Source organism: Microtus pennsylvanicus, chromosome 9, assembly GCF_037038515.1.
Source record: "Microtus pennsylvanicus isolate mMicPen1 chromosome 9, mMicPen1.hap1, whole genome shotgun sequence".
NCBI classification, from domain to species: Eukaryota; Metazoa; Chordata; class Mammalia; order Rodentia; family Cricetidae; genus Microtus; species Microtus pennsylvanicus.
This window is the reverse complement of record NC_134587.1, coordinates 81,209,669-81,237,249: the sequence shown is the minus strand read 5'-3', so window position 1 is coordinate 81,237,249 and position 27,581 is coordinate 81,209,669. Positions and strand designations below refer to the sequence as shown.

General features: G+C 39.7%; 1 protein-coding gene across 1 annotated transcript; it reads left to right on the top strand.

The window, feature by feature from the left end:
• The first annotated feature begins 6,840 nt into the window (after positions 1-6,840).
• Fgl1 (fibrinogen like 1) lies at positions 6,841-27,170 on the top strand. The gene is made up of 7 exons (XM_075984538.1): positions 6,841-6,916; positions 7,434-7,620; positions 18,581-18,740; positions 19,151-19,248; positions 22,519-22,607; positions 22,785-22,972; positions 26,923-27,170. Exons 1-7 carry the CDS (start codon positions 6,854-6,856, stop codon positions 27,080-27,082), a joined length of 945 nt encoding a protein of 314 aa, XP_075840653.1. The 5' UTR covers positions 6,841-6,853; the 3' UTR covers positions 27,083-27,170.
• The last annotated feature ends 411 nt before the right edge of the window (positions 27,171-27,581 follow it).

Sequence of the window (27,581 nt, the reverse complement as noted above, 5' to 3'; positions counted from 1 at the left end):
TTAAATGCTATAATTCTTCTGTATGTGTAGATCATTTCAGTCTAAATGACATTTTTTTTCTTAAATTTTATTTATTGTTTTTAATGGAACTATACATTTTCCCCACTCCTCTACCTTCCTCCCTTCTCCTCTTCCACCCTCTCCCCTGCTCCCATGCTTCCAATTTACTCAGGAGATCTTGTCTTTTTCCTTCTTCTTTTTTTAATCATAAGAACTAACTTTTCTATAATAACTTCCAAATTTTCTAAGTAAATCATAAAAAAAGTGTTTAACGGGAAGGTCAAAAACAGGTAATACTTTGGCTCAGTAAATAACAAAGGACAGAAGAAAAACGACGTGCATTTTACTGGAATCTGAGTTAGGAAATCAGGGCAGCAGAACAAACAGCAAATAGCTACTTGAGTTACATCAGAATGAACAGAGACAGAATGACCTGGGCTTCCAGCTTGAGACTGTTGCACAATGTGATTAGTGGAACTAGAAGTTACCTATTGCATGTCAGAAACTGCTCCAGAGGCTTTGAAAACAGCAAGAAGAGCTTGCTGAGAGTACAGCCCACGCTTACAGGTGCGTGTCGCAATTTCACATATAGAGAACGCTTTTGCTAGTGGACAGCCTCACATCCATGAACATATAGGCAACACTAATGGTACTTTAGGAGGTTATCAAGGAAGGAAGGGAGAGAGGGAGGGAGGGAGGGAGGGAGGGAGGGAGGGAGGGAGGGAGGAAGGGAAAGAAGAAAGGAAGGAAAGAAGAAAGGAAGAAAAGTGATGTTGGGAGGGGGTCATGCTGTCAAGGACATGGAGGGAACTTGGAGGAAAATGGAAGATGGATAATATTTTATGTTTTCAGGTCTAAAATTCTCAAAAATAAAGAAAAATAATAAAAAAAGAGATCAAGTAAACTGGCCATTCATTCTGTGATGGTGATGTTTTCATACCTAAGAAAAATGTGGCCTCTATCCATGTCTTAGCTGAAATTACACTTAGCGCTCCACTTTGCAGGTGACAGCTTATTAACTTTAACATCTATAAGGCAAAGCTTCAGCTGCACTTTGATTTTAGGATAGATAAAGTGCAAAATTCTCCGGGTGAGCATAAGTATAAAAGGCTGAAATCAAGATATATAATCTGGGCTGGAGAGATGGCTTAGAGCTTAAGAGCGCTGGCTGCTCTTCCAAAGGTCCTAAGTTCAATTCCCAGCAACCACATGGTGGCTCACAACCATATGCAATGAGATCTGGTGCCCTCTTCCGACATGCAGGCAGAACACTGTATATATAATAAATAAATAAATCTTTAAAAAATAAAAATAAAGATATATAATCCAATAAAATGTCGTGTAAGTGGCAGAAATTGAAAATGTAAGAGTTTCGGGGGCTTGCCCTTGATTTATTTTTTTGTCTTCCTTCCAGTTAAACTGATTTCTTCATGTTGTTTCTGGATTAGAGCCAGAATCAACTTTGCCTCTTTCTAATCAAATAATGGAGAAGACAATTTACAAATGCTGACTTCAGTTAGCAGTTCCTGGGAGGCTGCGTCTGGACTGAGCCTAGCCGAGGACTGATTCACTTTGACTCGAGGTAAGTTACTATCTGCACTCTTGACTGGACTGTGGTAATGCTGACATTTTTTTCCATGAGAGTGGATGACAGTCACCACAACTCAGAACATCACCACGGGCCTTTGCAAAAGATTGGAATGATTGACACTGTAGTTTGGAGGAGAGATTTAGAATTTAACTAGCTTCTAGCCTCATTGTATTTTGGGTGGGTTTGGAGGAGAGGTTCAAGGTAGAACTTTCCATTTCATTTCAGTCTACAAAGGAACAAGCAGAACAGACCACATTGTGCTCTGGGCGTCCCAAACTCTTTTCTTTACTTCAGCTATTTGGAGATCAAATATGTTTAATTTTTTTTAAAAGCTTTTTTAAAATCATAAATTCTTAATATAAATAATGAGGATATAGTTATATTCTATTTTCAGAAAATGAGGGCGGATTTGGAAAAAACAGTCTCTCAGGCTGTGCTTATGGGTAAAATTTTAACTGTATACGTTAAGGTTGTAGCTCATGTGTGACTGCTAACTTAGAAAACACACTGCTTTAAATAACTTTTCCTCCCTTTTAAATTTATTCTTTTTCATTTTATTGAAAGGTTTTCCCCCTACCCTACCTGTAAATCCTCTCAGTTCCTCCTACCTCCCCTCCTTTCTGAATCTGTTCCCTTTCTGTCTCTCATTAGGAAACAAACAGGCCTCTAAGGCTTAATATAATAAGATAAATAATAACTAACACATCTGAGTTGGACAAGACAAACAAATAGAAGGAAAATAGCCCAAAAGAAGGCACAGTAAACAGAGACCCATTTGTTTGCACACCCAGGAATCCCATAAAAACACTCAACTGGAAGCTAAGCCCCGTGCAGGCGCTGTGCTTGCTGCCTCGGTCTCTGTGAGTTCATATGTGCCTGGATCGGTGTGATTTAGAAGGCTATGTGTTCTTGATGTCCTCCATCTCCTTTGGCTCTCTTCTTTCTGCTTCCTCTTTTTCTAGGTTCCCTGAGCTCTGAGGGGGTGCATTTGAGGTGACATCCCATCTAGAAACGAGTGTTCCAAAGTCTCTCACTCTCCGCATATCTAACTGCGGTCCTTGCCTTTATTCCCATCTACTGCAGGAGGAAGCTTCTCCGATGATGGCTGTGCAAGGCGCCGGTCTGCTTCACTGGCTGGAGTCCCCTTTTTAAATTTTATTTTTTCTCCTATCCTCTCATAACAGCCCATTCAAAACATATTATTTTAATTTTGTTACTAACATACAAACTTTTGTTTTTGTTTATAAAAGAAATGTACCACAATATAACCACATTTTATTTCTAAAGTTAGACATTTTTGCCTTTAAGTTGAATGCAGCATAATTTGTTAACTTTGAAAACTGCTAATCAGAAATCGGGATGGTGGCACATGCCAGTCACACAGCATTTGGGAGGCAGAATCAAGAGGATTATTGCAAGTTTGAATCCAGACTAGTTGACACTAAGAGCTCCAGGCCAGTCAGAGCTATGTAGTGGGACCCTCCCTCCCTCCCTTTGTCCCTCCCTCCCTTTTTCCCTCCCTCCCTCCCTCCTTCTCTCTCTCTCTCTCTCTCTCTCTCTCTCTCTCTCTCTCTCTCTCTCACACACACACACACACACACACACTTACTTAAAATTTATAGCCTTCAAACTATTTATTTGTTTAGGTTCTGGGAACTGAACCAAGAGCCTTATTCATGCATTGCATATTCTATCACTGATCTACATCCCTACCCTCCTTAAAATAAATCATATTGTATAGTAAGGCAGCTATTGAAAAGAATTTTAAGGGATGATTACTCTTATAGTAAATTTAAAGTATAATGATTTATAGCACAAAATACCTAAAGCAAAAATACTATAAAATAAATACAACCAATCATAGTGGATGATAAGGTACAGGGTACTTGACATGATGTTATTATAAACTAGATGTGCAGAATACAGGATGGTTTATTATCGTAAATAATGAAAACTGGAGTTTCATTTAGATGATTTATTTATTTGTGTGTGTGAGAGAGAGGCATATACACACATGCACATACACAGAGAAACAAAGAGACAGACAGACAAAGGTTGACAGAGATGGGAGGCGTGATATGATGTATGTATGCACGCGGTTGTGTCTGTGGTTATAGGAAAACTTCCTGAAAGTCTGTTCTCTCCTTCCACCGTGAGTTCTGGCAGTGAAATTTAGGTAGCAAGCTGTATCAATTACTTTTCTATGGTGGCGATAACATTCTGTAATGAAGGCAAGTAATGAAAGAGTTTATTTGGGCTTATGATTCCAGAGTTAGGGCTCATGATTGTAAGGCAGAGGCCATAGATGTAGCTGGAACAATAAGCCAAAGAGAGAGCTTACATTTTGAAGCTCAAGCAGGAAGCAGAGAGATCATACCTAGATTGGCTAGAGGCTTTGACATCTCCAAGTTTGCCCCCAGTGACACACTTCCTCCTGCAAAGTCACAACTTCTAAACCTATGGAACCAATGCCACCAAGTGGGGAACCAAGTATTCATAAACCTGAGACTATAAGGAGACATTTCCTATCAAACCACCACGCACGGTTTTCTGCAAGTGCTTTTCTCTGCTAAGCCATGTGCCTGCCCCAAGGTCAGATTTTCAAAGAGAGCTCTGTAATATTACTCCCAAAAATTCTTCCAAAATGAAGAAGATGTTGGGTAGAATTACAAATCTGGGCACAAATTTAGAAGACCTAGCAAATTCCTGAAAACGTTTGATAGTGGCATTAATGTAAACACTTTAAAAAAATATATAAGGACATTCTGAAATGCCTTTTTATTTCAAGATCTGCCAGACAAGGGGCTGCTTTTGAGTTGTTAACTCTAGTCCACCAAGAGACAGAAATCTGTCAGAGTGTTTTCATTGGTTTTTACATTTTTTTCTACTAAATATTAATGCTAAGCAGTATTTCTTTTTTATTTGCTTTATTTTATGTGCATTGGTGTTCTGCCTGCATGTATGCCTGTGTGAGGGTGTTGGATCCCCTGGTACTGGAGTTTCAGACCATTGTGAACTGCCATGTGGATGCTTGGAATTGAACCCGGGTCCTCTAGAAGAGCAGCCATGGCTCTTAGCTGCTGAGCCATCTCTCAAGGCCCCCAATGTTTACATTTTTAAAAGCAGTTTTATCACATCTATTTAGTATTTTCTACACTCTCCCCTCCACTTCCTTCCTTATCCCTCCCACCATTCTTTTCCACCTTTTTGTACTTTCTCTTCTTTTAAACCCACTGACTTTTAAGCAAAAGGTTTAACCTTTTGCTTCTGTGTGTATGGGTGTAGGACCACCTCCTTGAGCATGGGTATCCTCTCAGGGGCCGCAGATCTCCCCCGTCAGCCATCTGTTACCAATAGCTACTCAGCTGAAGGTGGGACTACAAGACTCCCTCTCATACTACCTTATCTGTGTAAAGGTGTATTGCATTTGTTTGTGCTGTGTCTGTTTAGTCATGTAAAGATGTGTTGCATTTGTTTCACCTTGCCTGCCAAAGGCTCCGGATTGGTCTAATAAAGAGCTGAATGGCAATAGCTAGGCAGAAGAAAGGAAAGGTCAGGCCGGCCACGAGAGAGAATAAATAGGAAAAATCTAAGTTCAAGAAGAAAGACAGAGAAGGAGAGAACGAGGGAGATGCTGGGGCCAGAAACCAGGCAGCTGCTAGACAGCAGACAGAAGAAGCAGTGAAAGGAAGACATAAGAAGAAAAGAAAAGTAAGAAAAGCTCCGAGGCAAAAGGTAGATAAACAGGTTAATTTAAGTTAGAAGAGATAGCCAGAAATGAGCCAAAGCTAGGCCGAACATGAAAAACTAATAATAAGTCCCCGTGAATAAGTCCCCGTGTCATGATTTTGGAGCTGGTTGGGGGGGGGGGAGCTGGTATAAGCCTTACTACTACCACCTATAGATACAGAATTTAATCTTTGGACATGGGGGTTTTCTTTGTAACACTCCCCTCTTTGATACCAGTGAGTGATGAAGTTTAAGGACCATTTATTTTGTTACAAAAAGGTAGAAAAAGTGACTGGTAAAAAAGACTAGCTGTCATATGTTCTACCAGAATATAAACGGGTCAATCTTATTCCAGAAGGAATTGTGAATAAAACTTAAGATTATAGAAACATCTTCTGCTGTTAGCTTCTAAAGCTTATGAAAAACTCACCATTGTGACCGCACCCCGAAGTCATTCTGAGTATGAGCAAACATTTTCAGCAGAAGTCGTGCCTTCAGGGCTGATGTAAAGATTAGGCATAGCTTAGTGGGAGAGAGCTAGCCTAGCATATGTGAAGAGCTTGTCTATGAGACAGAAGGCTCCTGGGTTTGATCTTCAGTCCTGGAAAAGGCAATCTCAAGGAGTGGAAGCCAGGTATTGAGGTGGAAGGAGAAGGGTCTTGAATTTGAAGTCAGTCTGGGCTGCATAATGTGACCTTGGAGGGGAGGGAGGAGAAGGGTAGGTGAAGAGGGGGAGCAGAGGGAGGAAAAACTTAGCTTTCTCCTCCAAAGTTAATAAAACAAAACTTAACATTTTACATTATCATGATTTCTTGTATGCATATTAAGACATCAAGATAAACAGTGAACAACACTTGTGAACCAGTGGGTGTTTAAGAGTTCAAGGCCAGCCTGGCATATGTAAGGAGTTCCAGCCCAACTAGGGCTACAGAGTAAGACCCTTTCTCAAAAAGAAAAAGAAAAAGAAAGAAAGAAAGATAGAAAGAAGAAAAATAAAACAGCGCACACCAACCTCCTATTGTAATTTTCTTCTTCTAAAAATAAAAACAATCCTCCACTTAGAATACTAACTCATTATCTGGTATTCATTTAGGACATGAATGACCAGACATATAAAAATATTATTTCAAAATTTTTGCAGTATTGTAAGGTGGATAGGAGTCGCATCTCCACTTTATAGAACAGGAACACTTTGGTAAGTTGCCTAAAGTCATACAGTTAGGAACTGACTGAGGCAAAAGAGGATCCCAGGTCTGTCTTTTTTTTCCCTGCCCTTTTCCATATACTTATGAAGCAGTACATTCAAGCCCTTAATGAAACTGGACCCCGTTGTGTGTCTGCGTTGTTGAGCGGGTTCAATTATTTTCTAAGCTTTGATGCAGTTGATTCCCATCATTCCATGTGACAGAAGGCTGAATAGTAAGAAGGGGATACATTTCTGTGTAACCCCCAGGTGCTCTAAAGCTTTATCTGAACCCGTTGAGTCTGGTCTCATGAGGAATTCTTTCTTTTGTAGTTCTTTCCGTGGGAAGAATGGGGGACATTTGCGGCTTCGTCCTGGTCACCATTGCTCTGATAATGGGCAGGGAAAGCTGGGTAAGCCTTTTGTGCAGACTATTATAAGGGCTGCTTAGAGACGGAATTTCTTTTTAATTTCTAGAAAAGGAATATTAATGATATTAACTTGATCCTAAGGAATGGGAAAGTTCTGTGGAAATGTGGCATATAGTAACACTTAAATACTTTAAAAATAAAAATCAGGATTTGCAACAAATCACTGAAATATTTTTAAGCCGTGTTATTTCCTTTTTCACATGGTATCAGGTGTTCAAAACTGACCATGGTAGTTAGTGTTGGTCTTGGGCCAATATCGAACATAATTAGTATATATTACCACGATTATCTGAAGGTTATTTCAATGAACATGTGTCTTCATTTACACATTCCAAAGGACCAAAGACCAGCATACTCAAAGTTCTGGGAAAAATAAATTAACTTTCTGTTTGAAATAGCATTCTGATATGAAAGTGGGAGACAACGTTGAATCAAGGATTTATCCAGATTATTGGCGACCTTTCTTTCCCATAAACATGAGATGCACATTGCCTTGCAGGCCCTCGAGGATGCGCACTGTCTGCAGGAGCAGGAAAGGCTCCGAGCTCAGGTGCACCAGCTTGAGACCCGGGTCAAACAGCTGCAGGCCACGATTGCACAGCTCGCGCAGGAGAAGGAAGTCCAGTTCCTGGATAAGGGACAAGAGGACAGTTTCGTTGACCTTGGAGGCCAGCGGCAATATGCAGGTCAGAACTGGTTTTTCCTAAATGTTTCAACTATTTGGGTCGCACATCCACGTGTAATGACGGTACTGGGTATCCAGGGACTTTAGACCTTTTCTTTGTTTAGTTTTGTCTTTTAGTCGTTTTCGACTCAGAATCTCACTCTATAGCTCAGGCTGGCCTGGTACTTAACTGTCTTCCTGCCGCAGCCTCCTCAAGTGCTGGATTTCAGGTGTATCCTCCACCACCCTCGGCTCACTTCACATCTTGCTAAAAAGCTATATCTGTTCCAATGATAAGCAGCATAACTCACTCCACCAATTTAAAAAACTTCTTCCATATTTTCCCCTTTTATTTCTAGTATGTGCCCACAGGGTGTTTGATCTAAATACTAAGTATCTGAGAATTTCTGTATCTTCATAAGACGTCAGTACCACAGATTTTTAAATATTCACCTAAAATGACAGATTATAATTGAGAGTGTTTCTGTTTAAACTTTGTTTTTATTTAGGTCTTTTCCTCCTTATATGTATGCAGTTCCCCCTTCTATTTATTTTGGGCTGGGTCTCTCTGTGTTGTCTAGTCTAGTCTTGAAATCCAGAGTACAAGCAATCCTTCTACCTCAACTTCCTGAGTAGCTTGGACCACAGATGTGTGCTACCATACCCGATTCTCTCTTTTGAAACCCACAATGAAAAAAAATTAGTAGAACTAAAGGACAGGAAAAGAAAAGTCTATTTTTTAAAAGAAAATAAAAGAGTAATTTAAAAAATATGTCTATTTAACAGTTTGACATTTTCCCCTTTGATTAGGCCAACATTTATATCCTAGAAATGAAACGGTATTGAATTGTGAGCACAGTATAAAGACCACTACACCCATCACTAGTCCCACAGAAAAATGCTGTGGAATAATCATTCTATACACTGTATGAATACATGTTGCTATGATTGGTTTAATAAACAAGCTTATTGACCAATAGCTGAACAGGATACTGTCAGGCAGGAAAGCCAAACTGAGAATTATGGGATGAGGAAGGACAGAATTAGAAGACTAGCCAACCAGTTGGAGAAAAAGTCAGACACACAAAATGGGTTAGAGGTAAAAGCCACAAGCCTCCTGGCAGCCCATAGATCAATAGAAATAGGTTAAGCTGTAAGGGCTAGTTAGTAATAAGCCTGAGCTATTGGCTGAACATTTATAATTTATATTAATCTTCTGAGTGATTATTTGGGAGCAGGGGAGCAGGTGGTCAGGACAGGAAAACTCTGTCTACGGAAAAAGTCTTTTGTTTTCCCATCCATATGAATGACTCTGTAAGAGGGAACTTGAGTGTTGGAAACAGAGACAGTGCTGTGTCAAACTCTTTGTTCACAGCCGTCCCTATGCTGCATGTCTATGATGTGTTCTGATTTGTCTGCTTGTGAATATAAGCCTAATTTGATCAATAAACTGGTTGTTGTGTAAGGTTTGAAAGAATATCCAATGCATTTAAAATATCTATTGCTATGTAATATGATAGATGTTTTGCCTGTGTGCATGCCTGTGTACTGTGTGCACTCTCAGTGTCCATGGAGGACAGAAGAGGGAGTTTAATCCCAAGGAACTGGAGTTACAGACCATTGTATGTGGCCATGTGGATGCTGGGAATTGAATCCAGGTCTCTTGAAGAACAGCCAGTGCTCTTATTGCCTGAGTCATCTCTCTAGTTCCAGTCAATGTATTTTATCTTCCCATTGACCCTCAGAGTTTTGAAACACGGTCGATCATTATGTTGGCAGATAAAACAAAAAATGGGACTAGATGAGCAAATATTAATTGAGATATGTGTATGACTATAACCAAAAGCAGATATCAAAGACATGCCAATATTATGGGAATAAAAACTCCTGGTTTTGGGCAGTGGTGGTGCACGCCTTTAATCCCAGCACTTGGGAGGCAGAGGCAGGCGGATCTCTGTGAGTTCGAAACCAGCCTGGTCTACAAGAGCTAGTTCCAGGTCAGGCTCCAAAACCACAGAGAAACCCTGTCTCGAAAAACCAAAAAAAAAAAAAAAAAAAAACCAAAAAAACAAAAAACAAAAACTCCTGGTTTATGCCAGTAAATGTACTTACTAGTGCAGTGTACTACTTTCTTGTCACTGAGAAAAACCCTTGACTAGAACCCACTTAAGGAAGAAAGGATTTGTTTTGGTTTACAGTCTGAGGGGCTATATGCCATCAAGGCAGGGTACTCACAACAACAAGAGAAGGAGACCGGTGGTCACACTGCATCTGTAGTCAGAAAACAGGAAGAGAAATGAGGTAGGACTGTAGGCCTCAAGCCCATCGCTAATGTTGTCCCATTTTCTTCAGCATAGATAGCTCTACTCCCTGAAAGTTCCACCGTTTCCCCAAACAGAGCCTCCATCTGGGGACAAGTGTTTAAGTGCATGGGCCTACAGAGACATTTATCATTTAAACCACGTGTGGGATTCAAAGTTGTGCAAACTATAGAACTTACAATACAGTAAAATGCTCACTTTCCCTGCCTTCCCCCAGATCCTAATCTCTCTACGCTCACACTGCTTGCCCTGGATGCCTCCCCTTCTGTTGCTCAGCTAACATAGCTGAGGTTTCTATTGCTGTGGCAGAAGCAACTTGGGGAGGACGAGTTATTTCAGCTTACGCTTCCACATCACGGTTCATCATGGTTCTGTCAGGGCAGGAACCTGGAGGGAGGAGCTGATGCTGGAGCTATGTAGGAGTGCTGTTTACTAGATCACCCCCCCCCCACACAGCTTGCTCAGCCTGCTTTTTTGTACCATCCAGGACCACCCACTTAAAGGTAACACTGCCCACAATAGAAACGCCCCTCCCCTATCAATCACCAATCTAGAAAATGCACCACAGGCTTGCCGATTGGCCAGTCTGGTGGGACATTTTCTCAGCTGAGGTTTCTTCTTCCCAAATGATTCTTGCTTATGTCAGTGTCAAGTTGACATAAAAAAGCCATTATACAAGCATCTTGATATTTAGACACCCTCCCATAAACACACACACATACACACACTAGTTTCTTCTGTCCACCTTTAGAGGTCAGAGGTCAGAGCCTTTGGATTGCAGTAGAAAGGACAGACAGTGCATAAGGATAGCTGGGGTCCCAGAACATGGAACAGAATTGAGGGTATTTCAGGTTAAAGGGGACCTGGGAAACACAGGAATTGCATTCTGAGAAGAAAACTACAGAGAATATTGGTTAAGACAGTAAATGACGGGTCAGGCAACAGGTATCAGGAATCAGACTCTGTATATATTCTTGTAAAACAGCGATTCTCTGCTGTAGCCACTCATTAAACTAGCTGGCAACCTTCCGAAGTGCTAATACTTACCCCAAACTAGGAGGGACTTGAGGTTTTCCTCTATTTGCAAGCTGACAAGTTTGCCTCATGGATCTAGCGGAGCCCTACAGCTCGTGGATCTAGCGGAGCCCTACAGCTCATGGGTCACAAGTCTATGGTTCATATTTGCATTAATGTCCTTTATTCTCAAATACATGTGAGAATACATGAAAATACATGAGCCCATGCGAACAATTAATGGGGCTATGTCACAATTGGATTAAGAAATTCCAGTATTTTATAGTGGGTTTAAAATGTGTCTAATCTTTGGCTCCAGCGTGGATGTTATCTTTATTTTAGTGTGCAGCTAATGGAGCAACTGTCTGTCCAGAAAGAGATATTATCTTAGTATCCTTCGAGCTGCCTACCCACAAAAGTGCTTTAAAACATAGTCTAGAATATAAACCCTGTTGGGGAAAAATGTGTAGAAATACAAGTGCCCTGTGGGGAATTATCTGCAATCATTGCCTTCAGTCTACTCCAGACTAATTAATAAAGCATCACTGTAGGCCAGAAAATAATTTATGAATTTTCTGTTGGACATGGATAAAATTGTTTAAAAACTGTACAAGGAGAGACTCCTTACCAAATTTCCTTGCATGGGCTAAGATGGGATAAGATGGTTTGGAGTCACCAAGTAAGTATCTATCTTTGGGGTTAATGGTGTGTTCTTCATGTTGCCCTCTTTATTGGTTGGAATCTTGGGGTTTGACTGTAATGTGGTAGGGTATCTATCCAGAAACTTTTGCTATGTGTCCTGTGAATAGTAGGGCCAATACTAAATAAAGTGGTGTGTTCTTCGTAGTGGAGTCTGACGTGAATTCACTAGTAGTGAGATTGTGAGGTAGATTTCTATATGCTCTATTTGCTCATTCATCTGGACAGTAGAAAGTGGATGGGTGGATTTGATACAAGCTGGAGGGCAGAATCTTACTGAGGAATTGGATAAGTCACTGCCTCCTGAGAGCTGGGACTAAAGGCATTTGCCACCACCATCCAGCAATACAGATTTTTTCTTTTTTTTTTCTTTTTATTTATTTATTTATTAAAGATTTCTGTCTCTTCCCCGACACCGCCTCCCATTTCCCTCCCCCTCCCCCAATCAAGTCCCCCTCCCTCTAAAGCCCAAAGAGCAATCAGGGTTCCCTGCCCTGTGGGAAGTCCAAGGACCTCCCACCTCCATCCAGGTCTAGTAAGGTGAGCATCCAAACTGCCTAGGATCCCACAAAGCCAGTACGTGCAGTAGGATCAAAAACCCACTGCCATTGTTCTTGAGTTCTCAGTATTCCTCATTGTCCGCTATGTTCAGCTAGTCCGGTTTTATCCCATGCTTTTTCAGACCCAGGCCAGCTGGCCTTGGTGAGTTCCCGATAGAACATCCCCATTGTCTCAGTGTGTGGGTGTACCCCTCGCGGTCACCTTACTAGACCTGGATAGAGGTGGGCGGTCCTTGGGCTTCCCACAGGTCAGGGAACCCTGATTGCTCTTCGAGCTGAAGAGGGAGGGGGACTTGATCGGGGGAGGGGGAGGGAAATGGGAGGCGGTGGCGGGGAGGAAGCAGAAATCCTTAAATAAATAAATTAATTAAAAAAAAACCAAAAACAAATAAACAATTATAAAGAGCTACAAAGATAATTACAGCTACGGACAAAGGGCTTGGAAGAAACCAATTCTGATAACTGCTTACATATTGAGCTTCTTAACTTTAGAATATTGAAATATTGTGAGAAAATAATCTCTATTGTTGCCCAAAGTTGGTAGTATGTTCTTCTGAAGATTTAGGAAATTAATATGCCACAAATGTGATGGAGGTCAGCTTTTGTACTAGAAATGTAATACTTTAATATTACAAAAATGAACTGAAATGTCATTTAGTCTGAGTTACTCGTATCACAGGACTAACTGGTACACTTTCTGTCATTAGTCCATTGGTGGTATCTTGGAAACTCTTCTAGTAGATTTTCAATGTGTTTAGACTTGAAGTAAGAAACAGACAAACTAGTAAGTTCAAAAAACATATACAATGGTGCATTTTGGGTAATGGAGTACAGCCAGTTTGAATTGAATCTATTAGTAATGAGATAGAACCATCTATTGGTAGATGGTGTTGTGAAGTAGATTCCTACACCATTTGGTCATTTATCTGAGTAGTAGCAAGTGGAATTTGATAATTTGAAACTCTCATTCTAAATCTTAGAGACACAGAGATTATATCAGTCATCTGTGTGTGACTTTAATGAACAGTAGAGGATGATCATATGAATGAACAGATTGCCAGTGGTTGGTACAGATGAGGAAACTCAAAGAATCAAGTGTGCCAACTTCCAGAGTGTCTATATAACTAGAATAACATACTTGGCTGCACACGTAAGGCAATGAAAGAGTAACCCAGGTTGATCCCTCCTCAGGAGCACTTGTGGGTAGCAGAGGATCATGGAAGAGCTATATAATATATAGGGCAGCTTGTTAAACAAGGTTGAGCTCTGATCTGGCTTAATGTCACACATGGAAAGTGATCTATGATAGCCGTGATTTTGGTTTTAAATGAGAGTGTTTATGAAGGGAATAGTGAGCAAAAGTGAAAGAACAAACAGCAAGTAGCAGATAGACAGATGCAGCGTCTAAGCAGCAAAGCATCATGGAGCCCTTAAAATACTCAGCAGAAATGACTGGAGGAGTCTGACGAGAGAGCAAGCAAATACAACATCGTCAGATAGAGCGCTTCCAACCTCCAGCAGAAATGATGGGAAAATTGCTGAAATGGTTGTGCGGAGTTCTTGATTGAGAGATTCCTTGGAAAAGCATCTTTACTGATGAGCTTCCAGCTTCTCGTCCCCACCACTGGCATTTTTTTGTCTTTGTTTTTGTTTTTCGAGACAGGGTTTCTCTGTGGTTTTGGAGCCTGTCCTGGAACTAGCTCTTGTAGACCAGGCTGGTCTCGAACTCACAGAGATCCGCCTGCCTCTGCCTCCCGAGTGCTGGGATTAAAGGCGTGCGCCACCACCGCCTGGCTCACCACTGGCATTTTTATGCCACAGGAAAAGCAGCAGTAACCTCTGTTAATTAGCAAATGGTTTACCTTCTAGCTGTTTTTAAGAGTACAATTTTCTAAAAAAGTATTCTCCGTTTTTGCTGTTTTTCTTTCTCCCTGTTACAGAGTTAGGAGGTCAGTATGTTCCAAGACAGGAAACAAACAAACAAACAAAAAAACCCACTTGAAATAAACATGCTGGGGTCTGGGAGAGGAAGGGGACCCCCAATCCTAGATTCTGCTTTTCAGTAAGCTTAAATAGTACACGACTACCTATTAGTACAGTGTATTTTACACTTAAGTTTCTGCTTTCTGTAACTAAAGCATAAATCAGGCCAGTCCTTGTGGCTGATTCAGCTTTTTTGGAAAGCAGGTCATCACAGTGCTTTCGGACTGCAATGACATAGTGCCTTTATTATTTATTAATAACTGAACTTTGTGTCTTACAGTTTTTGACAGTAGGGTGTCCAAGATCAAGATGCCAGCAGATTTTATATCTGGTGAAGTCTCATTATCTGGAAACGGCTCTTCTTGTTAGTGGGTGGCTCACATCTATCCATAATTCCAATTTTAGGTGATGGGATGCCCTCCATGGGTACCAGGCATGCATATGGTACACATACATACATAAATATATACCTATACACATGAAATAAGTCTTTAAAATTTATTTTTAAATGTATTATAAGATAACTTATTCTATGCTAATATCATAAAAACAATTGATATTGTGCTCACATCAAAGTTTATATTTCTTGCTGTCCTTGAATTTAAAACATTCTGTTCATGCATATGATTTGCATAAATTAGGTGTCTTTGTTCTTATTTATAAGTCACTATACTGTTACTAAATTAGTAATTTCCCTGAATTGTAATTCATCACATGCTAGCAAATATCTAATTACATATAAACTAGTAATTTTTGCAAATAATGAATAAATCACAAATGTATATAGCATATAATTAAACTATCTTTTTAAGCATGTGGGGGCTAATGATTTGTGAATTAGAAGTTATTGTATCAAATTCACATTCATTGGTGACAATTGCAACATGTCTGTTTGACACTCTTTGCTCTACAATAGCTTCTACAGAAGTTTCCTGTTTTCACGGCAGTTTCTTGAGAAAGCATGGGTAGTTGTTATGGTTAAACACCTGGAACAAAGTCCAACAGTCCTTTTATTATCCATGGTCCCTGGACAAATTAGTTAAGCACACTATGTCTCATATTCCTCCTCATAAGTTGGGAATCATAAATGTTTTTATTTGTTGTAAGGATTGGATGGGTTAAGATTTTTAAGATAACATTTGATCTAAAGAAAGAATGTCATATATGCATGGACATTACCCTTCTACTCTCCCCCTTGCTTTTAGAGGAAAAAGCCTACACACTGTGTAACAAGAATATTGCCATCTCCAATGAGCCAGTATCTTTTCTCCTTCTTACTTTTCTTCTTCTGTTACCTGGGAATGGGCATGACTGTGGTAAGGCTAGTACTGACATGTCCCAGAATGCTCTGTGGACTGGTAGATCACCCCTGTTGCTAGCCTTTTAAAAAAAATTAAGAATGTGAGGTACTCTAGGAATGATTGTGCATGTTTGTAGTCCAGCTGCTCAGGAAACTAAAGCATACTGGGAGGTTAAGTTTAAAGAGACTCATTAAAAAAAATAGGACGGTTTGGAATATATAGTCATATTCTCTAAAATACAAAACCAGAACAGCAACATGGTATCTGGGGGAGAGGGAGTCATTTTTAGTCTTTAATTCTCAGCCTTGAGTTTCAGCCACCATTCTGAGATAACAAGAAAAAGATTACTCTAGCTGGAATGTTACTTTAGGAAGCATAAAGACACAGTCTTCTGTAAGTGGCTTGCTTTCTGCACATCGGAGAAACTATTCCTATCACGGAGTACAATGCAATATTTGACAGAGAGAAGCTCACATGGGCTTTCTTCTAGTAGTATGTGAACCTTCAAAAATTATTACTTTAAAAAAGTCCTATTAACGGCTGGAATATGGCTCCGTGCTTAAGAACACATACTCTTCTGGAAAAGGACCTGAGATTGGTTCCCAGCACCTATGTGAGGCAATTCACAATTGCATTTAATTCCAGCTGCAGAGAAATTAAATACGCTCTTCTGGCTTGTGCCATTCTCTCATTCGTGGTCCTACCCCCCCACCGCCACACACAGATGTATACATGATTTCAAAAACTAGGTAAAATACTTATAAAGTCCTGTTGTTTCACTTTTTTCCCCAATCATCCCACCTATGGGCCAGTGGATTGAGTGGGTTGACATGTTTCAAACAAAATATCTAGCTGATTATCACTTATTTTTAATTTATGTGTATGCATGTGTATCTGTCATGTGCTGGAGTACCCCAAGAGGACAGCAGAGGGCATCTGAACCCCTGAGGCTGAAGTTACAGATGGTTGTGAGTCACCATGTGGGTGCTGGGAACTGAACCTGGGTTCTCTGCAAGAGTATCAAGTGCTCTTAACTGCAGAGCCATCTCTCCAGCCCCTCTACTTGGTATTTTAATCCCTACTTTGATCAAAGTTTCTGCTGTCACAGTTTGAGCCATGAGGCACCATGACGAGCTCCTTAAATTGTTCTTTTTAAAGATTTATTTATTTATTTTGTATACAGTGTTCTGCTGTGCTGCATGTATACCTGCAGGCCAGAAGAGGGCACCAGATCTCATTATACATGGTTGCTGGGAATTGAACTCAGGACCTCTGGTAGAGCAACCAGTGCTCTTAACCTCTGAGCCATCTCTCCAGCTCCAAGCTGTTTGCTTTTTAAAATATGCATTTAATAACTTTTTTATAATCTGCTTGGAATTCTTTTGAGGGTGGATTGTTTGTTTGTTTTTCTTCCATTAAAAGCTCCTCTTGAGATGCTTATTTGTGTTTGGTACTCTCTTTGGAGAGAAGGATATTTTAAAAAAACAAAACTGAAAGATGGCAAGAAACAAAAACAAACAGAAAGTGTTGGCAGAGATCCCCATATTCATGAAGTTTTTCTACAGCAAGTTAGAGTTAATCATTTCCATATTTGCCTGGAAAAGAGTTTGAACCTTGTGAGTCCTTTGGTAGAAGATCAGCTAGGAACAAGGAGCTCTTTCCCAATGGAGGGAACATGTGCTGACTTTAATCAAAGTCTTCTACTACATGCTTCACCACAAGACATAAGCTTTTAAATAACATTGAGTTGATTGTACATGGGCATTTTCTTCTTGTTTAGGATCCCTTTTATAGTCCAGCGTGCATAAAGAACACTTGTGTTTTTGAATCATGAACAGAGCCTAAGTCACTAGGAAGACCAACAGTGATGCATGATTGAAGTCAGCTCTGTGAAGTTTATTTTCTCTTCAGATTTCCACTGCCTACTCAATTTAATATATGTGTTTCATTTGTTGACAGTTTGGCATCAAAACAGTGAACTGAAGAGAGAACTTAAAAACACTCTGTAAAACTTACATAATTCAGTCATAAGACAATTTTTGTTAAAGAGGAAATTAACAAAACAGTAAAAGTCAAATGTAAAGGAGATTCTACATATTATTTTCAGAAGTTCTGTACCTGGCTATTCCTGAGACTACTTTCTGTAGTTTGGCCCCTGCTCCAACCATCTGCAGGCTGCATGGGCATCTACCTAATACTTGACCATACGCTCCAGGACTGCTCAAATCAGCCTCAGATAAGACCCAGTGGGTATTAACTCGTTTTACCTCAAGCGGCTTAAGAAACTAATATTAGCTGGGCGGTGGTGGTGCACGCCTTTAATCCCAGCACTCGGGAGGCAGAGGCAGGCGGATCTCTGTGAGTTCGAAGCCAGCATGGTCTATAGAGTGAGTTCCAGGACAGGCTCCAAAGCTACACAGAGAAACCCTGTCTGGAAAAACAAAAACAAACAAATAGCAAAAAAGAAAGACACCAATATTACCTTTTGTTACAAATTGGTAGCTATTTAAGTTCAAAGGCCAAAGAAATACCACGGCAGAAAGAAATAGAAGAATGAAAGAAAGCACAAAGGCTTGCAATATTTGACAAAATATCCCAGAATATGTGGGCTGTTGGAAGTTTCCCGGGAATGTTTTTAAAATGTAGCGAAACTGAAAGATCATAAAAACTTGACAAGATTACTGTTTGGGGTTCGGTCTGAATGTTCAGTAAGACATTAAGACAAAATAACCCCATTACAATATTTACATGCGGTTGCATTTTCACTTTCATTGTTCAACTCATTGCGCAGGTTCCCATAAACAACAAGTCCCACTAGAGTACAAAGCAATAAACTGAACAGAAATGATTTGCTTTTAACCTGATTTCTTCAAAAATAATTAATGCTCCTTATTTCATTCCTTCCCCCTGGTTTTATCAAGAGGTCAATGATAACTATATCGTAGGAAAGAAAACGTGGTTTTCTGAATTCCCACTAGAAGATGAACATGATGGCATTTTATGAACCAATTATGTATTCCATATGTCTTATCTATCTCCACGGGTACTGGATTTCAGGAACAAAGACATATAGCAAGTGTCGTATTACCCCGTTTTGTAAACAGATTGCTCAGAGATTTACAATGATGGATTTAAGCAGAGTGGATTTTACAAAATCAAACCTCTCCGGAGCCAGGCAAAATTCTCTGTGTATTGTGACATGTCTGATGGAGGAGGCTGGACTGTGATTCAGAGACGATCTGATGGCAGCGAGAACTTTAGCAGGTAACTGTTTTTTTTTTTTTTTGATTTTTCGAGACAGGGTTTCTCCATAGCTTTTGGTTCCTGTCCTGGAACTAGCTCTTGTAGACCAGGCTGGCCTCGAACTCACAGAGATCCGCCTGCCTCTGCCTCCCGAGTGCTGGGATTAAAGGCGTGCGCCACCAACGCCTGGCCAGGTAACTGTTTTTAACCAGTAATTATTAGGAACAGGAGACAGAGATTTGTTAGTTAAGCCTTCTTACTGCCTCAAATTCAGTAATATGACAGACTTTACATTCTCATTCTCGAGTAAGAATATGCGTGTGAGCGAGCTCAGCAAGAGAATACGGAGATGAGAAAATGAGGAATCAGATGGGCGCTGCAGGTGACCATTTGTGTTTCCCTAAAACTAACATTCAATTTAAACTCCTTAGGGGTTGGAATGACTACGAAAGTGGCTTTGGGAACTTTGTCCAAAGAAATGGTGAATATTGGCTGGGTAACAAAAACCTTAACTTACTGACGACGCAAGGTAAGTTTTGTACTTGCATAGTGGAGGCAGCAAGTCTTAGGTTCAGGTCCTAGGACTCCTAGACAAACAAAGGCCATGTAGTATTTCACACTAAATCATTGGCGATAGAAAAAAATCAGTTTATATCATGATTTTTCAGATGTAATGATACTTGCTGAGCTATTATCCCATTTGTAAAATGCTACTTAAAACAGGGATTAGAGGCAAAGAAACCAGATTGGTAGGTAAACCTGTATCTTCTTATACATTTTCTATTCCTTGAAAGAAAATGGGTTGTCAAAATAATTTTTAAAAATTTGAGTGGCTGACAATTATACACACACACACATAATTTATTACCACACTAATACCATGTGATAAGCCACTACTGCTTCAAGACAGTAGTAGTTTGGGGTTAGAGACATGACTCAGAGTTCAAGAGTTCATATTGCTCCTCCCAGCACCCACATCAGGTAACTCACAGCTGCCTGTAACCCCAGCTGCAGGGAATCCAGCGCTCCTTTCTCGCCTCTGAAGGCACCCACACGAGTGGCATTACCCACACAGATACCCTCATATACACATAAAAATAAATCTTAAAAACACACAAAAAATGATTTAAAAGCAATTGTGACCCTCTATACAATTCTCCCTATACATGTTCACTTGTATGTCTATAACTAGAGTTCTCTATTTGTCTAAAGTTTTATTCCATAACAAGTTTTCAGTGTTTTATTTTTCATAGCCTCTCGTTCCCATCTGTCACCCTCCTTCTCTGACAGATAGCTTGAGACCACAGTCAGCCCCCTTTAGATCTGGGACTCAATGCCTCATAAATCACAGTTGCACTGCCCAAGAAGACAAGTTAAATCACACTGACAATGCCAAGGCTTATTTGTTCCAGCCAAGCTCAGGCAACTACTGGTCAGTCTATATCCAAAATAGTCAGCAGAGCACTAAGTACCAGGGTCTTTGAGATGTGCGAGTGGTCACAAGAAAGGTTACATAATCCAGTATATCATTGTTTCCCGTCTCGTCAGTAGTCTCTGAGTCTCCTTTCCCCAGAATAAACATTATCCTGGTTTTAAGAGTATATCTTTTGCCAGCTATCTAACATTTATCATACCTCCTTCTGTTTGTCTTTTATATTAATATTTTTCTGGATCATGGTTTAAGCTATGCAAATCCCATTGTGTCATTTGAAGCATACAAAATTCAAGCTAATTTCTCAAGTTATTTTTGTGCATATATTTTTGCCTGGGTGGACATTTTCAACAAATCTGATTCCCCTTCATCTTCTCTTGCTTGGTGCTGGATGTTGAAACGAGGCCTTTGCACATACTAAACATGTGTTCTACCACAGATCTACATACACACCCCTTTTCTCATTTGGTGTTCAAGATGGTTGCTCTTGGATAGTATAGAGAAATGTATTTATCAATTCCATACCTTGTATGGAGAAATGTATCTGTCAATTCCATGCCTTGCATAAAGTATCGTAGCTCGAACAGAAGAAATTGCCTCTGTCCTTATATTCTTCAATTATGACAGCAGTTAAGGCTACTCAAATTGTCTTTAAAATAGCTTTATTTTTATTACCTAAGTTTTTTGGAACTGTCTGCAATAAAATTAATCTAGAAATGATATCTAATTACAAGTTTATTCATTTATTGACCAAAACATTAGACAATTTTCTTTTTAAAAATGTGTATCATTTTCTCTCCACATATACTTTTGGGGATAACTGACATATCCTATCCTACTGTGTCCATCCATGGTTTGGCTCATATGAGCTAAGTTAATACTTTTAGGGAGCTCTGACTGAAGAGAACCCCTTTACATGCTTGTTCCAGAAATGAGAATCCAGAATTCTCCTCCAAATAGCTTTGAATTTTGTTCCTAAGACCCAAGATAGGAAGGTAAAATTATATGTTACCTAGTCATTTGACTTGTAATTTTCATTTTGAGAAAGAGTCTCACTATGTATCCAGGCTAGCCCAGAAATTGCTGTACAGACCAGGCTGGCCTTGAACTTGTCATAATTCTCCTGCTTCTTCCTCCTTAGTGATGGGAACATGATACCACACCCATCAAATTTCTAATATTTAAGAACAATTCTGCTTCAGGAGGAAGACCAGCCTGTCATTCATAAACAGGAGCAATGGAAAAGGGGGAAGGGAATGACCGTATTACTTCACTAATTTGTTTCACACACTTTTTTTTATAACTTAGAATTTTTATAGTCATCATAGTATCTCTTTTTATATTTAGAGTTTTCTTCAATATGTATCATTTCTAGCATGCATAAATAAGACCGTATGCCAAATAAATTCAGTTTGTTTGAAATATTTCCCCACTGGCTTGGAAACTCCAGAGAATCCTCTTGATGCAGAGTCACTGATGTCAGCATGATTTCAATAATGACCTCCTTCCATGCCATCACACAGGGCAGAACTGTTGAGGTGCTCCCTGATCCCCTCTTTCAATGGCATCTGTTCCCCAGGCTTTGATGCTAACAAGAGGAGGTTTTCATAAAACAACCAGGATTCCTGTTTCTTCTTCAAATGGTCCTCAGACACCTTGCTAGCTGACCTTATATTCTACCACAAAAACCCACCAGATACACGCATGCTCAAGTAAGGGCGACTGTATGATGAAGCCTGGTCTGGCTGCTGGGGTCATAAGGTGTTGTTAATAATAATTAGTCTTAAAACTAGATTCTTATGAAATTAAGACAAACGGAATAAACATAATTCTTAAATCTACTATTTTCATCATTGTTATACTCTCTCTCTCTCTCTCTCTCTCTCTCTCTCTCTCTCTCTCTCTCTCTCTCTCGTCTTTTGAGATAGGGTTTCTCTGTGTAGCCTTGGCTGTCCTGTACCTCACTCTATACTCTAGGCTGGTCTTGAACTCACTGCCTCTGCCTCCTGAGTAGTGGAATTAAACGTGTAAATCACCACCGCCTGGCTTTTTTAATCCATTAACTAAATAATAACATTTTCTGTTCTTGACAAAGTGAATCATACACTATTTTTAGGTTTGTTTTTATTCTTCAGACAGTAGAATTTCTCAACTGTGCTATTTTGCTGTCATTTTCAAGTAAAATAAACAATAAAATGCTCACACTGTATTACGCTGGAGTCAGTGTTTGTTCTTTGAAAACTGATTCTTGGCAGAGGAAATGGTAAAAGCAAAATAAAACTACAATTTATTTTTAGCTTTAAAAGTCAGTATCATGTCATGTATTTAAACAATAATTTCTTACTTTTTCTTTGGCTTTTTTTTTAGGAGATTACACTTTAAAAATTGACTTGACAGATTTTGAGAAAAATAGTCGCTTTGCACAATACAAACATTTTAGAGTTGGAGATAAAAAGGTACTAAAAGTTTTAATTTTTAAAATTTAATCAAGGCAATGTCTTGAGTTAACACTGAAACGATGCAACAAAGCTTTGATGTCTGTAGAAATAAAAATACATAATATAAACTCATTTGTTTAACATTTTTTCAAGTGCTTCCTACTGATAGTGAAAATGGCTCTTTTCTCCCCTCAGTCCTTTTATGAACTGAATGTTGGAGAATATTCTGGAACAGCCGGAGACGCCCTTTCAGGGACCTTTCACCCTGAAGTGCAGTGGTGGGCTAGTCACCGAAGAATGAAGTTCAGCACGTGGGACAGAGATAATGACAACTACGAAGGGAACTGTGCTGAGGAGGAGCAGTCTGGCTGGTGGTTTAACAGGTTTGATGCTTTGCACCTACGGCTGTAAAGGCGTTAATGGTACCAATTATGCCAAGTAAGGTGATGGCGACCTTATGTGTGATATTACACAATCCTTACTAGAATTCTTCAGCTGTGAGGGGTTTTTTTGTTTTTTTGAGATTCATTGTGCACATTAGTAAAGCCTGAACAATAAGTAACAGAAGCTGGGTGTGGTACCACATTCCAGTAAACTCAGGACTTGGAGACAAGAGGATCACCACAAGTTCAAAGCCTGTCTCGGCTACTTAGCAACCTCAAGGCTAGCTTGGGACACTTAACAAGATCATGTCTTCAAAACACACACACACACACAAAAGAAACAAAAATTTCCAATAATATGTCTTGGAAATAAATCATATTTCTGAGAAGTAGTCCACTGTATCATTTCGAATTGTCTCATCTCTGGACCAAATGTCCCTGGTTCCTTTACGATTTCCCAAGCTGCATTTTTGTAGGATCATCCAGTTAGGTGGGGATGGAAACTCCATGCATTTTTCCTCAAAAGTGACCCAGCTGGCGTGCTACCTCGGCAGAGCAGGTGTGGGACAATGTGGGATGAAGCATCAGCTTTGGAAATATTCTGTTTTCCTTAGAAAACGGGAGCCACCTCAAAATATATGGACACCTAAACTTTCCATTAAGAAATCTTAGGCAATTTTGGAGTATACTGTTTTCCATACAACTGGACTATCCATGTAAATCCCATAATCTATATAATTTTTTTAGTATAAATAAAGCATCTCAAAATATAAACTCTATGCTATGAGTGCACCTATTCTATACATGCTAAAACTAGGCTCTATATGCTATGATTGGATCTATTCTATATACGCTATAAGTAGACTATATGTTATGAGTGATCTATTCTGTACATACTAAAATTAGACTCTATATGCTATGAGTGGATCTATTCTATACATACTAAAATTTCTAAAAACCATGAGAGTCTTCACTATAACATCGTTTGCTGTGATGTGTTGGCTTTTAATTAATCACTATTTTTTGGTTTGCTGACTTGAGACATGGCCTTACTATGCAGTACAGTCTGCAGTCTGTCCTCAAACCCGTGGCAATCCTCCTGCTTTAGCCTCCCAAGTGCTGGAATTACAGGTGGAAACAACCATACCTGGCTGGCTTTAGAGAGGTAGATTTCAATGCAGATACAATGAATTTAAGGTATTTCCATCAATTAAGGGAAATGTAGGCGGTTGTAAAAGCAGTAGGCTTCCTGCTGGGTTTTACTTTTCCAAAAGTTGAGTCTTTAACTTTAACGGTTGGCCATTTATTAAGGAGATGGAGTACACACAACAGTGTGAGGGAGCAGAGAAGGAAGATCATTAAATCATTTTTTCCTACTGTGCTAACATGAAACATGGCGAAACATATCTTCCCTCTTAGCTTCCTTTTCTTAAAAAAAAAAGATGGTTCCCCTCTTCTTCTTTATTCCTTCCTCTTCTTGTAAGTAAGCAGCATTTATTTAAGACTTGTCATCTGTGAACATTCATTAATGACAGATTTTAAACAGACTTGAAGAAACCATCACTAATATTACTGAGACCTAGAGTGTGTACATCTTCCAGTTGGTTGGATTATTCTACTCCTGAATGAATGGCAGTCTCACAAATAATAAGGAAGGCAAATAAACGATATAGTTGACTTTCGAAATAGGGGATGGAAAGATCAAAAAAGGCAATTTAGTAGCTGGCACTACCCAAGAAAAATAGGTCGCCCTAGAGAGAAAGGAAATTGTTCCCAAAATGTAGCCTTAACTCTCTGTTTTCCGTGTTGTATTCTAATTGACAGGAATTGTTGGTGCTTCTCAGTGATTCTCACTATTGAGGCTGGAATTGCAACGCCCCCTACAGGTTTCTGTATTTATTGTCCAGCCCCACCCACGTAGGAGCACTCTGCTTCTTACTCAAAGTCATCTAAAAACAGCTGCCATGTGTTCCTGCCACTGATGCTTAACACCCTCTGCTTTTTCCACGGGAAAGACTCTAACCCTGTAATGACGAGCCAATGCCAGTACTTCTTTACATTGTGGTATTTGGTCACAGCCAAGAGAAAAATAACTAAAACCCTCATTGCTACCTCCCTTGCCTTTCAGGCCTCGTGTCTTTGCAAGTTGTATCTCTCCCCGGCAACAACCACTACACTGCCAGTTCCCCTGAACACTTCTTTACCTTGGAGTGTCAATCTTTAATAACTAGTGTCAAGTTCAGGTTAGAAACTGAAGGATACTGGAACACAGGTCTCAGAATACTAAGTAGTGGACCCTACAGCCCATTTCTCAGTAGGCTCCAAATCAAACCAAACATAATAGTTTCTCTATATAAACGTATCCAAATATTTATTCTAGGTACTCTGAGGGTTTTCCTTTTCAAATGTTGCTTCTCATGGTACTTTCGAAACACAGTGGATACTGAATCCCTGCAGACTTAGCAGGCATGGTTTCGATTAGTCCTCGCCATTTAAATTAGGAAGACTACCGGGATGGTCAGTGAAAGCAAATCACAAGCTTAGTGATACAAGCCTGCTACTTTGCATTTATGAATGAATTCTTTGCTTTTCTGATTCAATGGTTTGTTTCTTTTCTCAGGACTAGTTCTGAGTATTCTTCTCAGAGCCTATAATCTGATATCTTTTTGTTAGTTACAGCAATTAATAATAGATGGTGATTAATATCATAACAGGAAAATGACTATAAACTGTTACATGAAATTTGTGTATGCCAAGGACAGACGAGTGTGTAAACCCCAAAGGAGGAAGAAGGAAATGCTTAAGTTTTACAATAACCAAACAGACCTATCTAGATTAGTGCAGTATATGTGAAAAATTAACTTGACAACTCAAACAAAAGATTATTTTCTGATAGCTGGGAAGTTTTTAAAAGGAGGTTTAGGTTCTGCTTGCTTATCTTGAAGATGCAAATAACTGATATGCTAACAACCAAAGAAGGGAAAGGAGGGAATCTGAATCACGAAAGTCGTATCTCGACTATAGATTGATGAACTTGGAAGTACAAACTACTCCGGAAGCTGCAGTAGAGCCGCTTGTCCCCATGTCTTTACTGTGCCCTTTGTGGCCAAGCATGAGGCTAACACTGTTTAACCAGGAGGTCTAGGTGAAGGTTACAATGTCATTTTTCTTTGCTTCTTTTTTCTTTTTTTGTTTAAAGGTGTCTTAGTCAGGGTTCCTATTGCTGTGAAGACAGCGACTTTTTTTTGTTCACTTGTTTTTTCAAGATAGGATTTCTATGTGTATCCCTGACTGTCCTGGAACTAGCTCTGTAAACCAGGCTGGCCTTGAACTCACAAGGATCTGCCTGTCTCTATCTCCTGAGTGCTGGGGTTAAAAGTGTGTGCCACCACTTCCCGGCTTACCACGGCAACTCTTATAAAGGAAAACATTTAATTGAGATGGCGCTTTACAGTATCAGAGGTTAGTCCATTGTCGTCATGGTCTGGAGCATGGTAGCATGCAGGCAGACATAATACTGGCTACATCTTGATCAGAAGACAACAGAAAATAGTCTCAGCTTCACACTGAGCAAAGCTTGAGCAAAGGAGACGCCAAACTTCTCAGCACAGAGACATACTTCCTCCAACAAAGCCACACCTCCGAAGAGTGCCACTCCTATAGGCTTATGGGGGCCAACTGCATTCAAACTACCACAAAAGGCTACTAAGAATTGAAATGCTTATTTTTCAACACACTTCAAGTGGCCTGGGATGGTTTGGGATGGGACCAAAACTCACTTGCTTAAACAATGACATTTGTTTGTATAGAAGTTTCAGGTTTGGGGAAATGTTTTTTTCTGGGAAACAACAGAAGTCATCATCTAAAAGTTTTATCGTTTATTAGCAAGACAAAGTTTCTGATGCGGACATTCCTTCTGACTGTTCTGCTTTCTTTTGTTCTCCCACTAGGTGTCACTCTGCAAACCTGAATGGGGTGTACTATCAGGGCCCCTACACAGCAGAGACTGATAATGGAGTAGTCTGGTACACCTGGCATGGATGGTGGTATTCCTTGAAATCTGTGGTTATGAAAATTAGGCCAAATGATTTTATTCCAAATATCATTTAGTTGTTCCAATTGGCCTCTTTCTGCAATTCATATTGGTTTGAAATATTTGAGAAACACAATCCTGAATAAATGTTTGCATGGTGTTGGCCATTGTGTGTGACTTCTCATTCTTCATCCTGCACTTATTACTTAATGTACTTTTAGTTCAGGGGATAGGAAATAACCAACAAATAAACGTAGATTTTTGTTAATGTTTACTGAGTTTCTATGTACATAGGGGTATAATAAGAGTTCAAACTGTATAGAAAACAGCATAGACTAATTAACATGGTTAAGTAATAACACAAACCTAAATTTGAAACAATAAACCAAGTTTGGCTGGTGTGGTGGTGCATGCCTTTAATCCAAGTCCTCAGAAAACAAAGACGGCTTGGATCTCTGAGTTCGAGGCTAGACTGGTCTACAGGTATGTTCCAGGAAAGCTAGGGCTGCACAGAGAACCTGTCTCATAAAAAACATAATCAATCATGTATGATGCAACTGACAGATCATAAGACAA